This window comes from Talpa occidentalis, unplaced genomic scaffold (genome assembly GCF_014898055.3).
Source record: "Talpa occidentalis isolate TD23 unplaced genomic scaffold, MPIMG_talOcc4v2.1 talOcc4.12, whole genome shotgun sequence".
Lineage (NCBI taxonomy): Eukaryota > Metazoa > Chordata > Mammalia > Eulipotyphla > Talpidae > Talpa > Talpa occidentalis.
Genome location: NW_023601212.1, coordinates 88,714,029 through 88,735,038, shown reverse-complemented (window position 1 = coordinate 88,735,038; position 21,010 = coordinate 88,714,029). Strand labels below are relative to the sequence as shown.

General features: G+C 44.3%; 1 protein-coding gene across 1 annotated transcript in view; it reads left to right on the top strand.

The window, feature by feature from the left end:
* LCMT1 (leucine carboxyl methyltransferase 1) overlaps positions 1 to 21,010 on the top strand; it is a 47,680-nt gene that overhangs the window by 1,267 nt on the left and 25,403 nt on the right. Inside the window, exons 2-3 of the mRNA XM_037507400.2 lie at positions 16,558 to 16,649; positions 17,920 to 18,041. Coding sequence (XP_037363297.1) covers positions 16,558 to 16,649; positions 17,920 to 18,041 — 214 coding nt within the window. The remainder of the gene's footprint in view (positions 1 to 16,557; positions 16,650 to 17,919; positions 18,042 to 21,010) is intronic.

Here is a 21,010-nt window from a genome sequence, read left to right as displayed (position 1 = left end):
GATCCACCTTCTTGATTTAGACCATGGACTCTAGATCTAGCTCTGCCACATACTAGCTTTGTGAAGGGTGATGATAGTAAGATCCACTTCACAGGTAGTTGTAAAGATTAAATGATTTTCATGATGGTAAAGCACTTAAGGCTGTACCTGGCATGTATAGTATGTGTTAGTGATTGATTGCATAAATAGATGAATATGAAAGTATAAAAGGTTTGGAATAGTCCCCAGTGACATTTGTTGGATTATACCCAACTTTATATCTTCTCCAGCTTTCAGTTGTTACTGACCACATGATAGCACTGTTGAATTAGACATAATTCTCCTCTAGAGAATCAAGACAGAGTAGCATTAGTACACAAAATTTTTTGAGCTTCAATTATATATTTATAGCACTTCAGTGTTCTAGTGTATATAGATTTACTCATAACTGGAATTTGGTTTGGGTTACCAGATGGGAAAAGAGCAATGTGTTCGTTAGGTTTCCAGTGTATAAAATTGTATAGTTCTTACAAGTTCTTTTTTTTTTTTTTTTTTAAAGATTTATTTATTTATTTGTACAAGCACTGGGTACAGTCAGAAGCGCGGGAGGGTGAGAAAATTCACCAGAGCGGGAAGCAGAGCAGGCAGAAGGACCGAGGTACACTGCTGAGGGGAGCGGGAGCAGCGGGCAGCAGGAGAGGTCTGCGCGCCATGTGGGACCCTCCTCCGGTGGCCAGGGAGCAGCCGGGGATCGAGCTGGTGCTGCAGAGGCTGCGGGCAGCTTCACAACCCAGCGCTCAACCGCTGCGCCACCGGGGAGGCCCAGTTCTTACAAGTTCTAAGTGTAATTAGCGCTAGCAAAATGAGTAGGTTGCATCGAAATCTTAGTTATACCTTGAATGGACCAGTACAGAATCATAGCATTTTTTAAGCCAGAAAAACTTTCAGTGTTTCCAAAATTTAGTTTTTAGGACACAGTCCAACATGATATTTCATGAAACAGGTTGTCAGATAAGTTTGGGAAATGGTACCTGTTCACAATTCATATGATTATATTAAAGGTTGAAAAAATTCTGTGGTGAGAACCAAGTGTAACTTTGTTTAACCCAATGTTTTTGAAATGTGCTTGACCATGGAATCCTTTCTTCTTCTTTTTTTTTTTTGGCATAATATCTGTTAACATTTTGTAGAACCTCTTTGAAACACATTGCTCCAGATCACTGCCCTCATTTTTACAGAAAATGAGGGCACAGAGATAAATTGATTTGCTTAAAGAAACAGTCTTTTAATTACCTGAAAAACATAGACAGTTAAGCTGCACAGTATTTTTATTTTAAAATCAACTGCCATTACTTCTTCTGATTGAAATTTTACTTTGAACCATTGGTGATCTTAGGCAAAAACATCTAGAATTTCCTTGGTTTGTGCAACTGGCCCTTGGTACAGTAGACAACACACTCCAGTTTTCCCTGACTCAAATTGACTTATGTAATCAAGTAACTCAGCATTTGATGTCAATTTAAATGGTTTGCGAACATAAGTTAATTACCTGTTAATGATTTAGCTATGGAAATATTTCCTCAAAGCCCTTTCAAGGTTCGGTAGGGTTTTTAATACCTACAGTCTTCCTTGAAAACAAGGGGGAAAGGAAGGAAATCTTTGTAATGTTAACTGCTATTTGCTAGAGAACCATAGTGGTGTCAGGTTTCTGAGGGAAATCAAATACTTTTCAGTAGCCATGAGGGCTAGACTTTTTTTAATGTTACTTGGTAAAATTGGTTTATTTAATATTTGTTGCTAATACTTTTTGCAAACTTACTTAAAAGAAGTGAATTGGCTATAAAGTGGTTTAGACACAAAGTACAGAGAATTAGTGCATCTAGAGCATGCCTTTCCTTGACTCTCTGTTGGGTAGTTTTTATAATTACACCTCTTCTCTGCTTTCCAAGACCTCCTGTAGACAGCAATATAGAGGAAGTTTGGGTTTGGAACTGCAGGGAATCTAATGCAGTAGTTCCCACTAAGAGCATAGTCTGTGGGACTTTCTTTCTTTCTTTTTTTTTTTTTTAAATACAGATGCCTCTATTCTAGACCACCTGCATCAGAATTTTCTGGGGTGGTGCTGGGTATAAAGACAGGCATTTCACCATCTAGATGCATTGATCAGAGCTTTTCTGCAGTTTCCCCTCATCTGTAAAAGCATGCAGAGAAATTGTGAGAACCTATAGGTTATGTTTTAAGACTTTGCAGGACTCAGTATCTTTCAAACATTGCGATATCGTGATTTGCATCTTCACTGTAATGTAGTAAAACCTTAAATCTTGTTAAAAAGTCATGTTACTAAGTAGGGATTTCATGTGTGAGTCATCGGCAAATTACTCTTCATGCCTCAGTCTTTAGAGTGAGTATTAATAATGGTAACCAGCCTTTGCATGTAAAGTTTAAATGAGATCATCAGTGCAAAGCACAGGATCTGGCATAAAATAAAGCCTTCAAGAAATTATTCTGACTAGTTTTCATTTTCCCCAGGTCTGAGTGGATAGCAGCAGACCATGGGTTCCTTGTGTAGCAGTTGTGGGTCAGGCAGGTTCCTGCCGCCAAGAGTAACAGCCATAGATTCCTAAAGTAACTTTTTAAAAGCCCCTTATTTGGGGCCTCCCTGGTGGCGCAAGGGCTTAAGATGCATCCTATGAAGTTGTCCACAGCCTCTGCAGCACGAGTTTGATCCCCTGGCAGGGAGCTACCCACATGGTGCAGCAGACCTCTTCTGACTCGCCCGCTGCTCCTCTCAGCAGTGTATTTCAGTCATTCTGCCAGCTCTGTTCCCCACTCTGTCTCTGGTGAATCCTCTCACCCCCCAACATCTCTGGCTTGTACCTCAGTTCTTGTATGCATGAATAAATAAATCTTTAAAAAAAAAAAAAAAACCCTTAACTTCCTGGGACACCTGCAGTTCTGTTTCTTCTGTTAGTTAGCTCCCTCCTAAGCACAGAACCCTGCCTGAGCTAATAATGAAATGTGGAGTGCTTCCAATAGTGCCTGGCACACAGTAAGTCTTCAAAGTTGGTAGTGATTGTCTTCATCACCACCCTCCTTGTCATCAAAACATCATCATCATCATGGGCTCCCACTAGCACTCCTGTCTTGTAGTTAGAACTCTTCTCATTGGATGTATGCTAGGTTTATACCTAGTCTGTTTGATCCACGGGATACCTATTCCGTTGATCTTGGTGTTGACCACGATCTCTAACTCCCCACTCCCCATTTTCTCTCCTCCTTATCTTCCCCATCATGCTGTGCTCCTCAGTCAGTTCTCTATTCACATGTTTTTTGGTGGCCCCCATCCTTCCATCAAACCCTCATTGTATTCTCTGGAATTACCACTCCACAGTCACCAGCCGCCTCCGCTTCCTTCATCTCTCCTTAGCCTTTCCCTCCTCTTGGCTTGGACTGGCACTTACAGAGAGCGTTTTCTTGAATCCCTCTCATGTAGCGCATTTGTTTTCTCATACCTGGCATGTCTCAGGATTAGGGGGGTTGAGATTTGTGTCTTCTCTGCTGTTTGTCTCCTCCACCCCCCATTTCTTTGAGAGCCACAGGCCCAGCTGGAGCACCCTCTCTCTCCTCTACTGTTTTTTCCCAGCTCCTGGTTATTCCCCTAATTAATAGTAGACTTGGGCTCCTGGCCTACAGCTTCTCTACTTCAGTTCGTGCCGTCATCCATTCAGTGTGTGTGTACAGGACCCACAGCCTGAGGAAGCACGGATTTTCCTGAGCACCTCATGTGCAGTGATTATTCTGACCCACCTCTGGGACTCCACCATTCTCGCGTGACACCCTGGGCTGTGCCTGGCCTCCAGTCCCATCTCTCCCTCCAGCGTGTAGTCGTGTCTGCTGTGTCCTCTGTGTGTTTCCCGCAGATTGAAACTAGACTAGAGGTCATAGTCTGTCATTCAGCAATTTTCTTGGCAATGTCTTTGTCTCCCTTGCCCTTACCCTAGTAAGCCCCAAACCCAGCCTGAACCGAATATTCATTTTTGCCTATAATACCAGTGGCAGGGAAGCTTGGTACTGCTGTCAATTCATGTCAACCAATCTCATCTGTGCCCTAAACAGACTCGTGTGATTCTCTGGTAAGCTCGCTTCCCACTCTCTAGAATACTTAAATCAGACATTTTCCACTTTCCTCTAACTTCTGATTGCCTCTACCCTGTCATTCTCAAGATAGCATGGGTGATGTTACGGGTATTGCTTACATAGACTTTGAAAGTCTTCCAATTGGAACTCCATTAACTTTCTCGCAAAAAGCTTAATTATTCTTTCCTACTGTTACAATTGTCAGTGCTCTCTTGCAAAGCCCACCAGAAGCACACCTGTAATTAAACAAGTTGGATTTATTTATTTTTCCTTTTTTTAAAGATTTATTTATTTATGCATACAAGAGCTGGGGTACAGGCCAGAGGCATGGGAGGGTGAGAGAATTCACCAGAGTCAGAGCAGGGAGCAGAATAGGCAGACGACTGAAAGCACTGCTGAGGGGAGCAGCAGGCGAGACAGGAGAGGTCTGCCGTGCCATGTGGGTATCTCCCTGGCCGGCCGGGAATCAAACCTGTGCTGCAGAGGCTGTGGACAGCTTCACACCTGCTGTGCCACTGGGGAGGCCCAAACAAGTTGCATTTAATTACTTGTTGCAAGGAGATTCTAACTGCATGGGAAACTCTGGGGGCTTTCATTAAGAGGGTGTTAGAAAGGACTTAGGATTTGGGTTTGCTTGGATAATTTGGGGAGGTTTCAAGGCAAGGAAGCAGGAATTTGCTGTGAATTTGGTGCTAGCAGGCAATGGAGACAAATCTATGATGGGGTAGCTCAATCAATCTTTTCTAGAAGGTGAGAATAGAGCGAGACTGAGGCTGTTCTTTGTAAGGAAGCCACCATCTTTTGTATCAGTCCAGAGGGAGGGATGGTAGGTTGTGGGTGGCGCGATGGCCTTGTTTTGTGTATTTACCTCAGATTTTGAAGCGGTCTTGTTTTGTCTCACTTCATCACCGTTGCAGTGTGACCTTGTCTGATGTTCTTTGAGATTGTCTGATAGGAGACAAGGTGGCCTTGCTGTGAGTGCCAGGCCAGCTCCCAACCACAGTGAAAACTGGCTCAAAGTCCCAGGCCGGCTCTCAGATGTCAGGGCTGCTGTGCTTTCTTTCACAGGGAGGAGATGAGTCTTAAAAAGATAAATAGGTGTTTCTTTATCTTAAATAGCTCAAGCTAAAGAGCATAGAGATGGAAGCACAGTGTGGTCTTAGGGGAACTTTGTGGTTTTTTTTTTTATAAATTTTATTGTTATATTCCCCATACAATTGCAGCCCCCCCATTCTGACCCCAATCCCTCCCCTCCCGCCCCTGCCCCCCTAAAAGTGTCTCTGGTTCATAGTTTTTTGTTGATTTTGATTTTCACTTTCTTATAGTTATTCATTTTCCTGGTCCCTTATTTAAGTTTTCTAGATTCCTGCTATGAGTGAGACCATCCGGTATTTTTCTTTTTCTTTTTGGCTTATTTCGCTGAGCATGATCCCTTCCAGCGCCATCCATGTTGCTGCAAATTGCATGTGTTTATCTTTTTTGAATGCTGAGTAATATTCCATGGTATATATGTACCACATCTTCTTGATCCAGTCATCTATTTTTGGGCATTTGGGTTGTTTCCAAAGCTTAGCTATTGTAAACAGTGCTGCTATAAACATAGGGGTGCAGGTGTTCTTTGGAATTGATGTTTCTGTGTCCTTTGGGTAAATACCTAGGATTGGAATTGCTGGATCATATGGAAGCTCTATGTTTAGTAGGTCCAGAAATCTCCACACAGCTTTCCACAGTGGTTGGACCAGTTTGCACTCCCACCAACAGTGCAGAAGAGTTCCTTTTTCTCCACACCCTCGCCAACATTTGTTGTTGCTAGTTTTTTAATATGTGCCATTCTCACTGGTGTAAGATGGTATCTCATGGTAGTTTTGATTTGCATTTCCCTGATGACAAGTGATGTTGAACATTTTTTCATATGCCTGTTGGCCATTTGCATTTCCTCTTCAGAGAAGTTTCTTTTTAGCTCCTCTGCCCATTTTTTGACTGGATTATTTTCTTTGTTGTTGTTGAGTCTCATCAGCTCTTTGCAGATTTTTGTGATCAGTCCTTTATCATTAGTGTTGGGTGCAAAAATGTTCTCCCAGTTGGTGGGGTTTCTCTTTGTTTTTGCTATTGTCTCTTTTGCTGTGCAGAAGCTCTTTAATTTGATGTAGTCCCAGCTGTTTATCTTCGCCTTCACTATCACTGCTTTGGGTGATGTGTCTGTAAAGATGTCTTTGATGTGCAAATCACGTAGTGTTTCGCCTATATTTCCTTCTATATATTTTATGGTTTCAGGTCTTATGTCTAATTCTTTAATCCATTTTGAGTTGATTTTTGTGTATGGTGTGAGGTAGTGGTCAAGCTTCATTCTTTTGCGTGTAGCGACCCAGTTTTCCCAGCACCATTTATTGAACAAACTTTCTTTGCTCCAATGCATAGTCTTTGCTCCTTTGTCAAAGATTAGTTGACCCTAAATCTGTGGGTTTATTTCTGGATTTTCTATTCGATTCCATTGGTCTGTATGTCTGTTCTTGTTCCAATACCATGCAGTTTTGATGATTATGGCTTTGTAGTATAGTTTGAAGTCTGGGAGTGTGATGCCTCCATTCCCTTCTTTTTTTTTCAGGAGAGCTTTGGCTATTCGGGGTTTTTTGTGATTCCATATGAATTTCATCAATAATTGTTCTATTTCTTTGAAGAATGACATTGAAATTTTGATTGGAATAGCATTGAATCTGTATATTGCTTTTGGAAGGATGGCCATTTTAATAATGTTTATTCTTCCAATCCATGAGCAGGGGATATCTCTCCATTTCTTTGTGTCTTCTTCTATTTCTTTTAACAGTGTTTTATAGTTTTCTTTGTATAGGTCCTTTACCTCTTTTGTTAGGTTTATTCCTTAGGGGAACTTTGACATGGAGCGTCGAGTTGGGGGGGGGGCAGGGAAGGGTGGGCAGGTGTAATAAGAGAAGATTCTGGAGAGGAGATCAGAGAAGGAATTGTGAAAGGTCCTGACGCCCGTGGGAGGTCTCCAGAGGCTCTAAGTGGAAAAGTGACATGATCTGAGTTAGTGCTTAGGAAAATCCCTGGCAGCTGGGTGGGAGGTGGCTTGTGTGGGAGATGTGTGGTAATGAAGGGGAAGTCTGTCCCCTTCCCCACGGACACGCCCTAGCTCGGGCTTCCTCACTCACTTGTCTAGTGCATCACACCCTTGTTGTCCCCCAGCTTCTAGTCTAGCGGCCCTCCCAGCCAGGTGTTGATGCTGTGGCCAGGTAACCTTAACCTGTTACCTTGCTACTTAAAACCTTTGATTCCCCATCAGCTGCTAGGTGAAAATCTACATTGGTGACACCCTTCACCTTTCATGTGCTGATCATGCTGCTCCGAATACCCACTGCCACCTGGAAGTCTCCATCTGGATAGCTCAGAATTATCTCGAATTCATTGTTTCCAAGCCAGTGGGTCCAGATCACCTCTATCACTCTATCCTTTCTCCTCTTTGCCTAAACCCCCTGGTGCCATTGTTTTTTCAATTCTTAGTTGAAAAGGTAGGATTCATCTTGGAACTGCCCTTTCATTCATTGCCTTATTCTGTGTCACCCAGACCTGTTGATTTTATCTAAATATTTCTGGAATCTGCCTCCTTTGCTCTTACTCTGCTTCTGCTTTCTCATCCCAAGCTCAGGTCATCTGTGGCCCTCGTCTGCAAGCTGAGCCCCCCACAATGCTCCCCCACATCCACATGCCACACTGAAGCCCAAGGTTTGTAAAAGGCACATTTGAACATGTCATTCCTTGGTTTAATGGCTTCATGCTATTTGAAAAAGACCACAGAGTCCCTTATGTGGTCTGCTGGGCCCTGCCTGCTTTGCCCCAATTCTTCAGCCTCCCCCTTCTGCGCCTCCCCTCTCCCCTGTGGGATCCTTTCAGTTCTTCAAATGTGGTCTGTTTCCCACCAGGCTGGGCACACTGTCCCCTCGGCTGGAAGTGTTCTCCTGCCCTCCTTTGCCCAGTTCTTCAGGCCACCTCTCAGACCAGTGCACTCACTCATGATCCTCCTGGTCTGCCTTTATAGCTCCTAGAGCCCAGTTGTAGAGTCCATACAGAAGTGACCAAGGCAAACATGGCGCTCTGTTGGAGACTTTATTCCAGTGGAGGAAGCAGCCAGCACACCACCTGGATTGTCAGCAGGTGGAGAGGCAGGGGGTATGCTGGAAGGACGTGTGATTTGAGGTGGACCGTCAGGGCAGAGCCTTCTGAGAAGGTCAGTGCTGAGAAAAGAGTTAGAGGGGGTGTGGGAGTGAGCCCAGTGGATATCTGGGGAAGGCACGTTCAGGCAGAGGGAACAGAAGACACCCGCCCGGGACCTGACCATTCCTGCATCTGTTGTGAACTGTTAAGTCTGTTGTCTGTGTTGGTGGTGGTGGTGATTTTAGTTTGACTCATTGGGGTTTCCACTAATATTCTGGATAGGAATCCTTTGTCAGATAGATTGTAATTATACATGTTGTAAATATACACACTTGTGAAGGAAAATGAAATTTTGAAATCTCATTTATAATAGCATAAAAAAGCAAACTAGGGATAAATTAGAAGAGATGAGGCACCTTTGCACAGAAAACTGAAACATGTAGGAAGGAAATTAAGGAAGATTTCAGTAAGTGGACGATAGTATGTGCATATATTAGAAGATTGATGTTAAGATTTGGATCCTCTCCACATTGATTCAGTGAAATTCCAATAAAACCCTAGCCATCTCTTCATACAGCAGGGTTGGGGATGAGGGGTCAAAATAGGCAGGAATAGAACAGGGACTATGGTGATGGATCTTGGGCACTGTGGTGGTGGGACAACTATGGAGTCCACACTGGAGGGGAGAAATCACATACTGTCCAAAAATAAACAGTGATGTGAGACCACAGTGTGGTCTTCTCTTTCTGAAGAAATTAACAAGTTGGGAGCCTCCCTGGTGGCGCAAGGGGTTAAGAAACCCGCTCTGAAGCAATCCGCAGCCTCTGCAGCACGAGTTCAATCCGTGGCTGGCCAAGGAGAAACCCACATGGTGCAGCAGACCTCTCCTGTCTCGCCTGCTATTCCCCTCAGCAGTGTATTTCAGTCAGTCTGCCTGTTCTGTTCCCCACTCTGTCTCTGGTGAATCCTCTCACCCCTCACATCTCTGGCCTCTACCCCTTCTAGTATGTCTTGTATGCATAAATAAATAAATCTTTTTTTAAAAAAAGAAATTAACAAGTTGATTCTAAAATGTCTATTTCAGAATAGACACAAAGGATCTAGAATAGCCAAAAAAATCTTCAAAAGGATGAAGCTGCAGATCTTTCACTGTTTCCTACTACTAATTTTAAGGCTTACTTTAAACAGCAAGAAAAAACAGTGTGCTCTTGGCATAACAATAAACCAGTGAAACAGAATAGAGCGTCCCTAAATACTTACACAAGTAATTTTGGAGGATTTTTGCCCAAAGTGCCCAGTCAGTTCACTGTGGGAAAGGAAAGCCTATTAATCAATAATCTGGCTCAACTAGATATTCAAGTGGAAAAAAAAAAAGAACCTCGGCCTCTACCTCATTCCTCTGGGATGGGTCATAAACCTGCATATTAAAGGTAGGACTATAAAGCTTCTTCATGAAAACACAGTGAATACCTTGGCCACCTGGGGCAGGCAGACACTGAGTCCAGGAAGCTCTGAAGGAAAAGTAGATAGACTAAGAAAATGAAGAGCAAACCACAGATTGGGGAAAATATTTCAGAATACATGTCCTTAAATGTTTTATTCTTCCAGAAGTACTTTGCATTACTCAGGTCTCTGGCATCCTGCTGTTGCAGTCTGTGGTCACTGATTATTTTTCTAAAATATTTATGCATACAAGAGATGGGGTACAGGCCAGACATGCAGGGGGTGAGAGGACTCACCAGAGACAGAATGGGGAACAGAACAGGCAGACTGACTGAAATACACTGCTGGAGGGAACAGCGGGTGAGACAGGAGAGGTCTGCTGTGCCATGTGGGGTGCTCCCTGGCCGGCTGGGGGATCGAACTTGTGCTGCAGAGGCTGTGGCTAGCTTCACAGTGCGGTGCTTAACTCCTTGCACCACCAGGGAGGCCCTATTTACTGATTTTTTTGTCCCATTAGGGGTGGGGCATTGAACCCAGGGAACCTTCTAACTTCATTCTTTTGCTTGTTTCATGTCTGTGAATATCAGTTCCTTGTTCACCTGTGCTTCATGCACTATCCAGTGACTGCTTACAGCAGAGAGAATAGATTTTAAATCATTTCAATACTTGCAAGGTAACTACGTGTTGGATGAAGCCAGAGGCAATACCAGTAGGGAGGGAACTGTAGTTAGATATTGAGGCCTGTTTTTTTCACTGATTCCACCCTTACCACTTTGTGGATGGACTTGGAAGGGAAACCAGTCCAAACTTTTTAGGGGCAGATCCTGTTGCTCTTGAGGCTTTCCTTCCTACCTTCTATTTGTAAACCAAGAATAAAACCAATAGAAAATAGGAACTGAAAAAAAAATGAAGGTGAGAGGATAACATTTAAAAATAGGGCAGCGCTGTATTGTAAAGATCACAGGCAGTAAGCAGTTACAATTCCGAACTTGAGAACCGATGCTGAACGTCCAGTCAATTTCTTTTGTGGTTGCTCCTACACACACACCACTGGAGCGACTGAGCGCTGGAGGAGAGTGTAGCTTCACGTAGGAGTGGGTTTGAAAACCAGTGGACTTCAGCCCCTGCGAAGCGCCACCACTTGGGGAAAGGACCTTCCCCTTTGTGAAGCGGTGGCTTCCTCACTGGGTGGGTAGGAGGGTCTTTTGTATTCCTGTTTGACAAGCATTTAATGGCACAAAGTTAAGCCCTGGTGAGGCCAGCGGCCTTGCTCCTCCTGGCTGGGAGAGCAGGGAAGAGCGCTGCAGGAATCCCACATTGAAATGCCTGTTGGAGGCTTTTCACTCCTCTGAGATGAGGGGCCCATTGTTGCTCTTGACATTTATGTAAATAGGACAAAGGCAGCAAGTGTTTCTCCAGTGAATAGGGAGGTGATTGGAGCCGGTTAGTGTTTCCCAAGGGAGGGATGCAAGCAGACTTCAGGCGGTACGCAGATGCTTTAAATTTTAATAGTTAGGTCTTATTACAGTGTGCGTTAGAAGAAAATATTAGGTAGCACATCAGACCCGAGTATTAAAAACAGAGTTGAAAAGACATTAAATAGAACAGGTGGTGTGTGCACGTCAAGGCCGTTGTGAAGACAGTCGTGGATTTGTAACAGGGTGGTCCCCAGGAAAGGGGGAGGTTCCCTGCCCCACCCAAGGGAGGGTGGAGCTGAGCAGGAAGAGGAGAAGCTGGAGAAGAGACTGAGGAAGGAAGCAGGATGGAGCCAGGAGACCTGGAGGAGGCACATGGAGCCTAGAGACACGTGAAGAAACTGCGCTTGTCTTTTGGTCGTGGACTAGGTGACACAGATGTGGGTGAGACCCGTGGGGAGGTGACAATGGCAGCTTTTATCTTGATGTTGATTTTGCTCTTTTCCTTCCGGGCTTGTCTGGTTGTTTGTGACCCTTTTCTGTGGGTCCCCACTGGAAGATGCTTTAGACTTGTAGCAGGCTTTGGGGCCTTGCTCTGGGCCAATCCCATTTGGATGGACTTTTACCCACGAGGGGACGGGTAACTTTGGGTGCTTCATTTAGAAACTAGACTCTTTGCCTTACCTGTATTGTTTCCTAGTTTTATTAAAGATCCTTCCCATTAGTCTCATGTGTTTTGTGTTGATGCGGCGGATGGCAGAACCCATGTAGAATAGGCAGGTTTGCAGGGTTTGGGCTGACCCTCTCCCTGTCCTATAACAGATTGAATGAAGACTGGGACATCTTGAAGATGCAAGTTTGAGAGCTTCGATTCTTTCGATCTGGGTTTTAACCAGGAAATCAGGATGTACAAACAGAAGGGACGCTCTCTAGGTTTTGGAAATGGAGGCCTGTGGTGGAAAGAGGCAGCAGAACTTGAGACAGGCCACCACGATGCCGAGGTAGCCACTGCCAACACTTCACTCACTCTGCCCCTGGCAACGGGGCATGTTTTCACTCTGACAGTGCGGGGAACATCCTGTGGGGACAGTATTGCAGCCTGCTTTGTTCTCTTGACAGTTTAACACCAGATTGCATGTGTTTGTAGAAAAGTATTGGCTTATTCTTGGTTATTTCTTGAAGATGAAATCCTGGAATGCGCTTGTTTGGTCACGCACGTGCATGTTTTTCTGGCTTTTTATACTAGTTGCCTCAGTGCCCAGCCAGTTCTGTCCTTGTCCTCATCCCTCTCCAAAGCTAGGTTCTATTAAAAATAGTTTTGTTGCCAGTTTGATGGAGGGAGTGCTGCCTTTTCCAAGGTTTGAATTGTGGATGAGGCTGAGCTTTTTGTATGTACATCAGTCAGATCTGTTTCTTTTATGAGTTGCCCATTTTTGGCCATTGTCTCCTTTCTCCTTCAGAGATAGGTTTTCGTTCTTATTCACTTACAAGAGCCCTTTACATTGTACAGATATTACTATTTTGTGACAGGTCACAGATACTTTTTCTAGTTGCTTTCACACTGGTTTATGCTTCCCACACTGACTGACTGTTCTTCATGCTATGGGGCAATTCTGTCTTGGGTAGATTCAGGAGACCCGTGTTCCTGTGCTTTAACCTTCTTTGATATCAGGTGAGTTATTTAACTCCATGTATCCTGGGTCACTGTTGTGTTGGAATTGTCATTACCTTTGCAAGACATGGTCTTTATTCCTCGTGCCGGGCTGGACAGCTACAGACCCCTCTGCTTCATTGCACACGCCATTTAAAGACCATCTGACAAAGGAGCGCAAATCCTGATTGCTGTTTGAAAATCCATGCGTGGATACCTAATGATCAGAAAAGAACCAGTTCAAAACTTAGAGTGAGGTTCAGCAGTTTGGAAGAAATTCTCTCAGAATTGCCCCATTGCCAGTGACCTTGACGACATCAAGATCTGTGTGTGTGTGTGTGTGTGTGTGTAAACCAAAGACATCCTGAAAAGTGAAGATGTAACTGGCTTGTTTGAATCCTCTTTCCTTTTTATTTGTGTACCAGAGATATATACGAAGACAGTCTGTTGAAATAAGCCCAGATGAGCTTTTTTTGATAGTCTTTATGTTAAAATTCTAAGCAATAAGAAAAACATTATGTGAACTAACTGGCAGTGTGTCTTTTTTCTTTTTTCAGTCTCACATTTGCTGGTGTTTTAGATATAAGGAAATAAGGCATATGGCTAGTGTAGAACATTTTAAAACAAATTATAAAAAACAACAAAAAACCAGAAATCTCAGATGAACATTGTTATATTTTGGTGGTTCCAATCCCCTAGCACTACTCACACACACACACACCCACACCCTACCTGCTACATGTATTTTTGGTCCTACCTACCACATCCAGTTCTTCTAGTTTATATTTAAAATGATCGTGTGGATACACTCAATTTGTTCAGCCAGTCTCCACTTGATGGCTGTGAAAAAGGACACTCCGTTCCCTTCCGATTCTCCATCAGCAGCACCAAGCAGCGCTTTCTGCCTTACTTTTCTTTCCTTCTTTCTTTTTTTTTTTAAAGATTTATTTCTTTATGCATACAAGAGCTGCGGTACAGGCCAGAGATGTTGGGGGTGAGAGGACTCACCAGAGACAGAGCGGGGAACAGAACAGGCAGATTGACCAAAACACACTGCTGAGGGAAGCAGTGGGCAAGACAGGAGAAATCTGCTGTGCCATGTGGGTTGCGCCATGTGGCCGGCCTGGGATTGGACTCATGCTGCAGAGGTTGTGGATTGCTTCAGAGTGCAGTGCTTAACCCCTTGTGCCACCAGAGAGGCCCAGCCTTACTTTTCTTAACAGAGTTTTGTAGATCTTTTCCTCTAGTCACTCTGATAGGCAAAGCAGTAGAATCTTCATCAGAGACACAGAAACGCTTGCGGTCATCAGGATTGGAGAAAGAGACGCATGTTAGATATGTTAGCAGGAGGAGTCGTAGGGATAAGTGATCAGCTTTGTCATGTCGTGTTCTGTGGGGGTCTCCCCAGGTTTTTGTGCTGCTCTTCGTGGACCGTGGCCAGTGTGCTGCCTGGCCCTGTGGGACTGAGCTTCCCTCTCCAGCCACGTCTGGGTTCTCCTGTCTTCTTCCTGTTCTCCAGTCCTTCCTCCTACTGTCTGCTAAAATACTCCAAGAGCATTTCTAGCTGCTGTATCTCCTGTCCAGAATGCTTTGCACCCCTGACTTTCTCCATTCCCTTTTCATCATAATCTCTTAGTTATCTTTAACTTGGTCCCTTCTTTGTCTTTTCACCACTCTAAGTACTGGCACTTAGCAGATTCCTACTAAATATTGCTTGAGTGAATCAATAGTATTAAATAATACAGAATTGAGAGGAACAAATCTGTCCCTTGTCCTCTAAGAGGGCAGCAATATGTCAAACAAAGAGTGCTTAGAGGCAGGCAAATTGCTCAGCTTTTTGGCAGGTGCTTAGCGGTGGAGGGAGTGCCACCTTTGTGGGGAGTTGTCAGGTGGAATCTTGATCCTTGAAAGGATTCTTGGACTGAATGCTGGGATTGACTTCATCGTTTCTAAGACCCTTCTGACCCTTAACTCTTTTTTTTTAATATATATATTTTTAAGATTTATTTATTTATTTATACAAGCACTGGGTACAGTCAGAAGCGCGGGAGGGTGAGAGAATTCACCAGAGCCAGAGTGGGGAGCAGAGCAGGCAGAAGGACCGAAGTACACTGCTGAGGGGAGCAGCGGGCAGCAGGAAAGGTCTGTGCACCATGTGGGACCCTCTTCCAGTGGCCGGGGGAGCAGCCGGGGATCGAACCGGCGCTGCAGAGGCTGCGGGCAGCTTCGCAGCCCAGCGGGGGAGGCCCCTGACCTTAACTCTTGATGAGTGTTCCCACAGTGCCTGCTTCCACTGCAGTTGTGGCTTTTACCACGAGATGGCACTAGTTGTTCTCCAAATTGCCATCCACAGTCAGACTATAACACATTCTTGAAACAAAAGCTTCATGGAAGTCTTAACCCTTACTGTTTGTAACACATGCAGGTATTTTCCGTTTTACTCTGTTCTACTTCACTTTAAAAAATAAATATTTATAAACTAAATTGATTTTTATATCACTGGGTCACTGTTTGGAGCGCTATTTTAGATAGCTGAGCAAGTTACTGTTGTGAAAGTTGGTGGGTCTACTGTTGTGCCTGTGTTGTAGAGCAGCCCCGATATTGAAGCCTGTATGGAATTAGCTTTAGGACATCCTGTTCCCCACCTGGACAGTCTGGGCTTCCAGAAAATCATGTCCCTAAGTGAGGACTTTGTTTCTGATGAGTTTCTGAGTAGCTGACCATACGTGCTTCTTCGTGAGTGTCTGTGGTTGTGTAAACATGAATGTGAGAGGCCAGGCAGGGATGTGTTTGTGCAGAATTCAGCACCTTTTGTAGTCAGGACAGCTTGTGAGCCTTGTCTGTAACTCTAAAGAAAAGATACTGTATCTGCTTCTGGAGTGCAGAACCTACTTGGGAGAAGTCACACATAACATACACCCCTAGTTTTAATCTCATCTCATGTCAAGCAATATGGAAATGAGCATTTACTCAGGATATCGGTCAGGATGCTTCCAGCTGCAAGTAATGGAAGCCTGGCTCAATTTGGCTTAAATGGGCAAGACATCATCTCACTGAGATGATGTTCCCCTGAGCAGGATAGCTACTGTCAGGCCCACAGTGGTGTGGCTTCGCCTTGGGGATCCAGGTTCCTTTCATGACTTCTCAGGTGTCCTAAGACTTTTCCAATCATGATTGCCAGAAGAATTCCAGTGGTAATCCAGCTGTGGCTCCCGGCCTTGGAACACTAAAACTTTAACTCCTTGTGGTGTCTGCCAGGATAGCATTTTCCAAGTTGTAGCTATTTTTTTTGTTCCTGGTTTCCCAACTGTGACCTCCTTAAGGGATGTGAAATGACTGGCACCCAACCCAGAATTGGGAGACACACCTAGGGAAGTGGTTTAGTGATGCTTACCAAATATTTCTGAGTAGAGTGATCTGACTAGCTCTGGCCAGGGAGTTTGCTGAGTGAATAAATGGTTACAGGTCTTCTGTATGAAGTATGGAGTATGGGTGAGGTTATTTGCTGTTTAGCATTCTGAGAAAGGAATTAGTGATAGGAGGAAAGACAGGTGAGAAATGGCCACTGTAGGAAAGGTGTGGGCACTGTGACGTGAATATAAAGATGGGCAGTTAAGTCTGTGAAATCGGTGCTGGAGCACTAAGTGTACGGAGAGATGTTTTCCCCTGACTATTTGACCTGGTTCCTGAGGGTCTGACCATGGGAACTTGGCCCGAACCTACTAATCTCTACTCACCTGCCTCCTTTTTCATCCCTTTCAGGTTTGCAGTAAGCATTGGCTACTGGCATGACCCTTACATCCAGCATTTTGTGAGACTGAGTAAAGAGAGGAAGGCCCCCGAAATTAACAGAGGTAAGTGACCGTCTTTCTCCCCAGAATCTCCTCGGCTGGGAAACCTGAGTCTGTAGGGATTCCTTCTAAGTCCAGTGTGCACTCCGTCTTCCACTCTCCAGTAGTGCACGGAAGTGCTGATTTCCCAACATCCTCACCAACACTGTGTAATAATGGAAACTTTTAGATCTTTGTTAATCTGATACATGAGAAACAGTATCTCTTGGTAATTTCACTTTCTATTCCTCTTATTTACAGATGAGTTTGACTATCATTGGTATATGTTTAAAGCCATCTGTATATCTTTTACTGTGAACAAACTGTCCATGTAAGGGATTCATTTTGCTGCTTTATTAAAGTCTTAGTAATACCATCAGGCTCTGTAAATAATTTCCACCAAGGAAGCCAAAGGGTTTCAGACAGGAGCGTGACTGAGTTTATCAGCAATTGAGAAATGGAAACTGACCAGCTGACCACAATTCTTGCATGAGCAGAGAATCTTGGCCTTTAAGTGGATCCTGTAGATAGAGTCAACAGATAGAAAATTCCTTTGTCAAACTGAATAAGTTTCTAAATGCTACTTTCTAATTTTAATCTTGTTTTAGTAGTCCCACTTTGAGTACCAGGATTTCAGAACACAGGCTTGGTTTTACGTTCTTCCTCCTTTGTCTCCTTTGCCCCAACTCCACACCCAAGAACTTCACCACTGATTTGTGAGGCAATTGCTTTATCTTTTGCCCTCCCCTTCCCCAATAATGATGCCATTTGGTAAAGATGGAATTTCTAAACCCTCCAGGGTGGGGATGGAAGGAACACAGCAAAAGGATGTCTTTCTTTGCTTTGACATTCATCTGTCCAACTTCCTGACTTAAAAATATTATTTTCCATCCGTGCTCTCAGTTTTGTCTTCCCCAGAATCTGCGTAGCTTTCACTGTAGTCATAAAGGTCAAGAGGTCAAATTCCAAGAGGTCATTTCCAAGAGGAACATTTAGATCAGATGTTTTGAACACTTGTCTTTCATCAATAAAATCATAGAGGACATTTAATTTTCATAACATGATTAATTCCACCACTAAGTAGATTGTACTGTGGATCATACAGTACAGCTTTAAAAAAGAAAGGAAAAAAGGAAGAGAATTTCAAAGTTGTTTCTCTCACATAGCCTAAGGTAAACTGCTGATCTTGAGGAAGGACCAGAGTGGCCGGCTGTGCTCTTCTGATCTGAGTGGTGGGCTTCGCAGGGATTATTTCTGTCATCATAAAGGGATAACTTGTTTCTGTGTCTCTTAGGATATTTTGCTCGAGTCCATGGTGTCAGTCAGCTCATCAGGGCATTTCTGCAGAAGACGCAATGTCACTGTCAAATTCTAAATCTTGGGGCTGGGATGGATACCACATTCTGGACATTAAAGGTAAGTTAAAATTTCCTCTCCTCTTTCTCCAGTTGTCTAAATTTAATCTTTCGAAGATGTTTACCAGGTTCACAAATTAAGAGAACAGTCTGACCAGGGAAGCAGTGACAGCATGTGTCCCTCTCCTGTCTTACCTGCTTGCACACCCCCCACCGCTCCCCTCAGCCACATACTTCATCTCACCAGGGCCTTGTGGAGGAGATGTGGGTGGTTTCTCATCCTGTGCTGTTATAAAATAGAATCCTTCTATACATTTTCCTCTGTGTGTGCAGAAATACCAAGAGCTCACGCATTACAATTTGGATGATAACTGAGGATTTATTGTTGGCTTAAGATTCCAGTGCCTTAGGTAAAATTTGGAGATTTGGATAACATGATGCAAAGCTTTTGGTAGCCATTCTCTGGTCTAATCCCTGTGCTGCGGTGTTGGGGTCTGGAGCAGTATAACCACACTCTGTAGCCCCAGGAGGGTCCTGGATGTCATCTGCAACTGGCCCCCTACACGGAGGGCAAGGAGAGACTGAAGAAAGAGGGAGTAGCTCTATATTTTAGGTGACAGTTATCCTTACCAAGGGAACTTGATAAGCTTTGTCTCAGGCAGCTGTAGAACCAATAGTTTTCTGCACTTGTGCCCCAAGACTTGAAAATTTATTTTGTGGCTTTTAGTGGGTTGAGTCACGTCTACATTGTTGAGTTGGTCTCAGCAACACTTTTTACTCAAGGCTATGTCCTTGGGCAGCTTCCTGGAACTGGGAGAGCAAGCAGAATGCACATTCCAAGGAAGGGGAGGGTGGACAGCCCCCACTTGCACAGAGGCAGCCATGGGACAACAGACAATCAGTCGTGTCCTCTGGTTGCCGTCCTCACTGCACTGACACCTGGGAAAGGAAACTTGGGTCTAGTTTGTGGCTGAGATGTGGGTGGTTTCTAAAGCACCGGCCTTTGACTCCTGGCATGGAATTTATCACCAAACCTTTGCCCTGCAGAGATCCCACTGAGCGCACTTTCCTTTTTTTTTTGTAGGTTTGTACAGGTTGTTTTTTGGTTTTCCTATCAGGTCAGTCACGTAGCAGTGACAGGTATGTGCACTTCCCCAGACTTGTACAGAGATAGACTGGGAGAAATTCTAGCGCAGGGGCATAACTCCACCTGCATATCTATTATGCCCTTAATCAGCTCCCCTGATGAGAAGGTCCGGTTATCAGAGCTCCCAACCTCTTTTACTTAGGTGGCAAGTCGGTCACCTCAATGTGGCCTTAGTACTATTGTTTGCCTCGGCTTTTCCTCATTCTGGACATGCTGTTATGTCCAGGACCTCATGAATTCACATGAGTGCTCTGAGGGGGAAGTGGGGCTGTGAGAGGTTTCATCTTCCCCAAAATGGGGCAGTCAGTGGCTTAGGAACATGGTAAAACACTGGACTGCAGCTCAACAAACTCCAAATTCCTTCTCCTTCCTCTGCACATGGCCCTGTCGTTGCTCAGGGGGGTCTTTTCTGTGGGTTGGTTTGCCCTGGAACACAGCGACTGGGGTGAGGAGATGAGAGCTGTGGCTGAATTGTCAGGAAGGTAAAGAGGGGCCGCTGGAGAACCCCTCCTTTGGGCCTGACATCCTGTGACTTGATCATGTGATTGTTATTTATTCCCCCTCATGGGTGGAATAAATAAATCTGAGATTTTTATTTCTGGAAAAGATACACTGAGTCTTATGTGCCCATTGCAAGAAAAATAATCTGTTGTTATGAGGAAGGAGAATTACACAGTGTCTGTAAGTCCTTTGTGGAAGTTTTTTGTTTGTTTGATAACTGTATTGGTCTGAAGGTTTTTGGGGTTTTTTTAGTCTAAAGTTCCTCTTTGGGGAAAAAATTGCTTATCTACCTTTTTAGAGTAGGTGTCACATGGGCCACTTGGGCTGACTGAAGCTGTATTGGGAGGCAGCCACCTCCATCTGTTGATGTTCCTGTGGTGGCTTTAACAGTGTGACAGCAGAGCTGTGTCATTAGGACAGACATTAACAGAGGCCTTCTGGCCTACAAATGCTCAAACACTTTAGACTCTTTACACAAAGTTTGCTGATCCCTGTTTTTGAGATAATGTGCTTCTATAATGAGGACAGTCTTATTCATCGGTCTTGTGCTTCACGCACCTTCCACCTGGGCTGGTTCCCTGGCCACACCGGCAGGGGCTTAGCTTTAGGTCACAGGATCTCTGCTGCTGCCCCTGCCCGAGACCATTCTCTGTGACCTCAGAAGGCTGAGACTAAGAAGATCCCATCTGAGGCAGTGAGCAAAAATAGCAAGGGAAAGATAGGTGGAATTGTGGTGAACAAAGAATTCAGAGCAAGTAGAACCTTTTAGGGGTCTCAGTTGTTTGGTGACTGATCGCACCCCAAGGATCAGTTGCGTAGGGGTCTTCTCCATGTCGGCGGCCTGTGAAGCAGTCAGCCATGTTGGGTCCTCTTTGAGCCTGAGGGAGACCTTGGGCTCATTGACGTTCCCGGCTGCCCTCTGGTGGTTATACCCAGCCTTGGCTGAGCTACTGGGGAGTAGAAAGGAATGTCAAAGGGCCAGAGATAAGCACAGAATTAAAAGTGGAAGCAGCACTTGCCACAGCCATTTTGTGTGGAATTTCTACTGTTAATTTCTTGAGGAACCACCATACTGCTTCTCTAATGGCCTGTACCACTTTACACTCCCACCGGCGTGTAAGGGTTGCCGTCTTGACATCCTCTGCCACACTTGCTGCTTTTTTTTTTTTTTTTTTTTTTGTATTTTTTTTTTTTTTATAAATTTTATTGTTATATTCCCCATACAATTGCAGCCCCCCCATTCTGACCCCAATCCCTCCCCTCCCGCCCCCGCCCCTAAAAGTGTCTCTGGTTCATAGTTTTTTGTTGATTTTGATTTTCACTTTCTTATAGTTATTCATTTTCCTGGTCCCTTATTTAAGTTTTCTAGATTCCTGCTATGA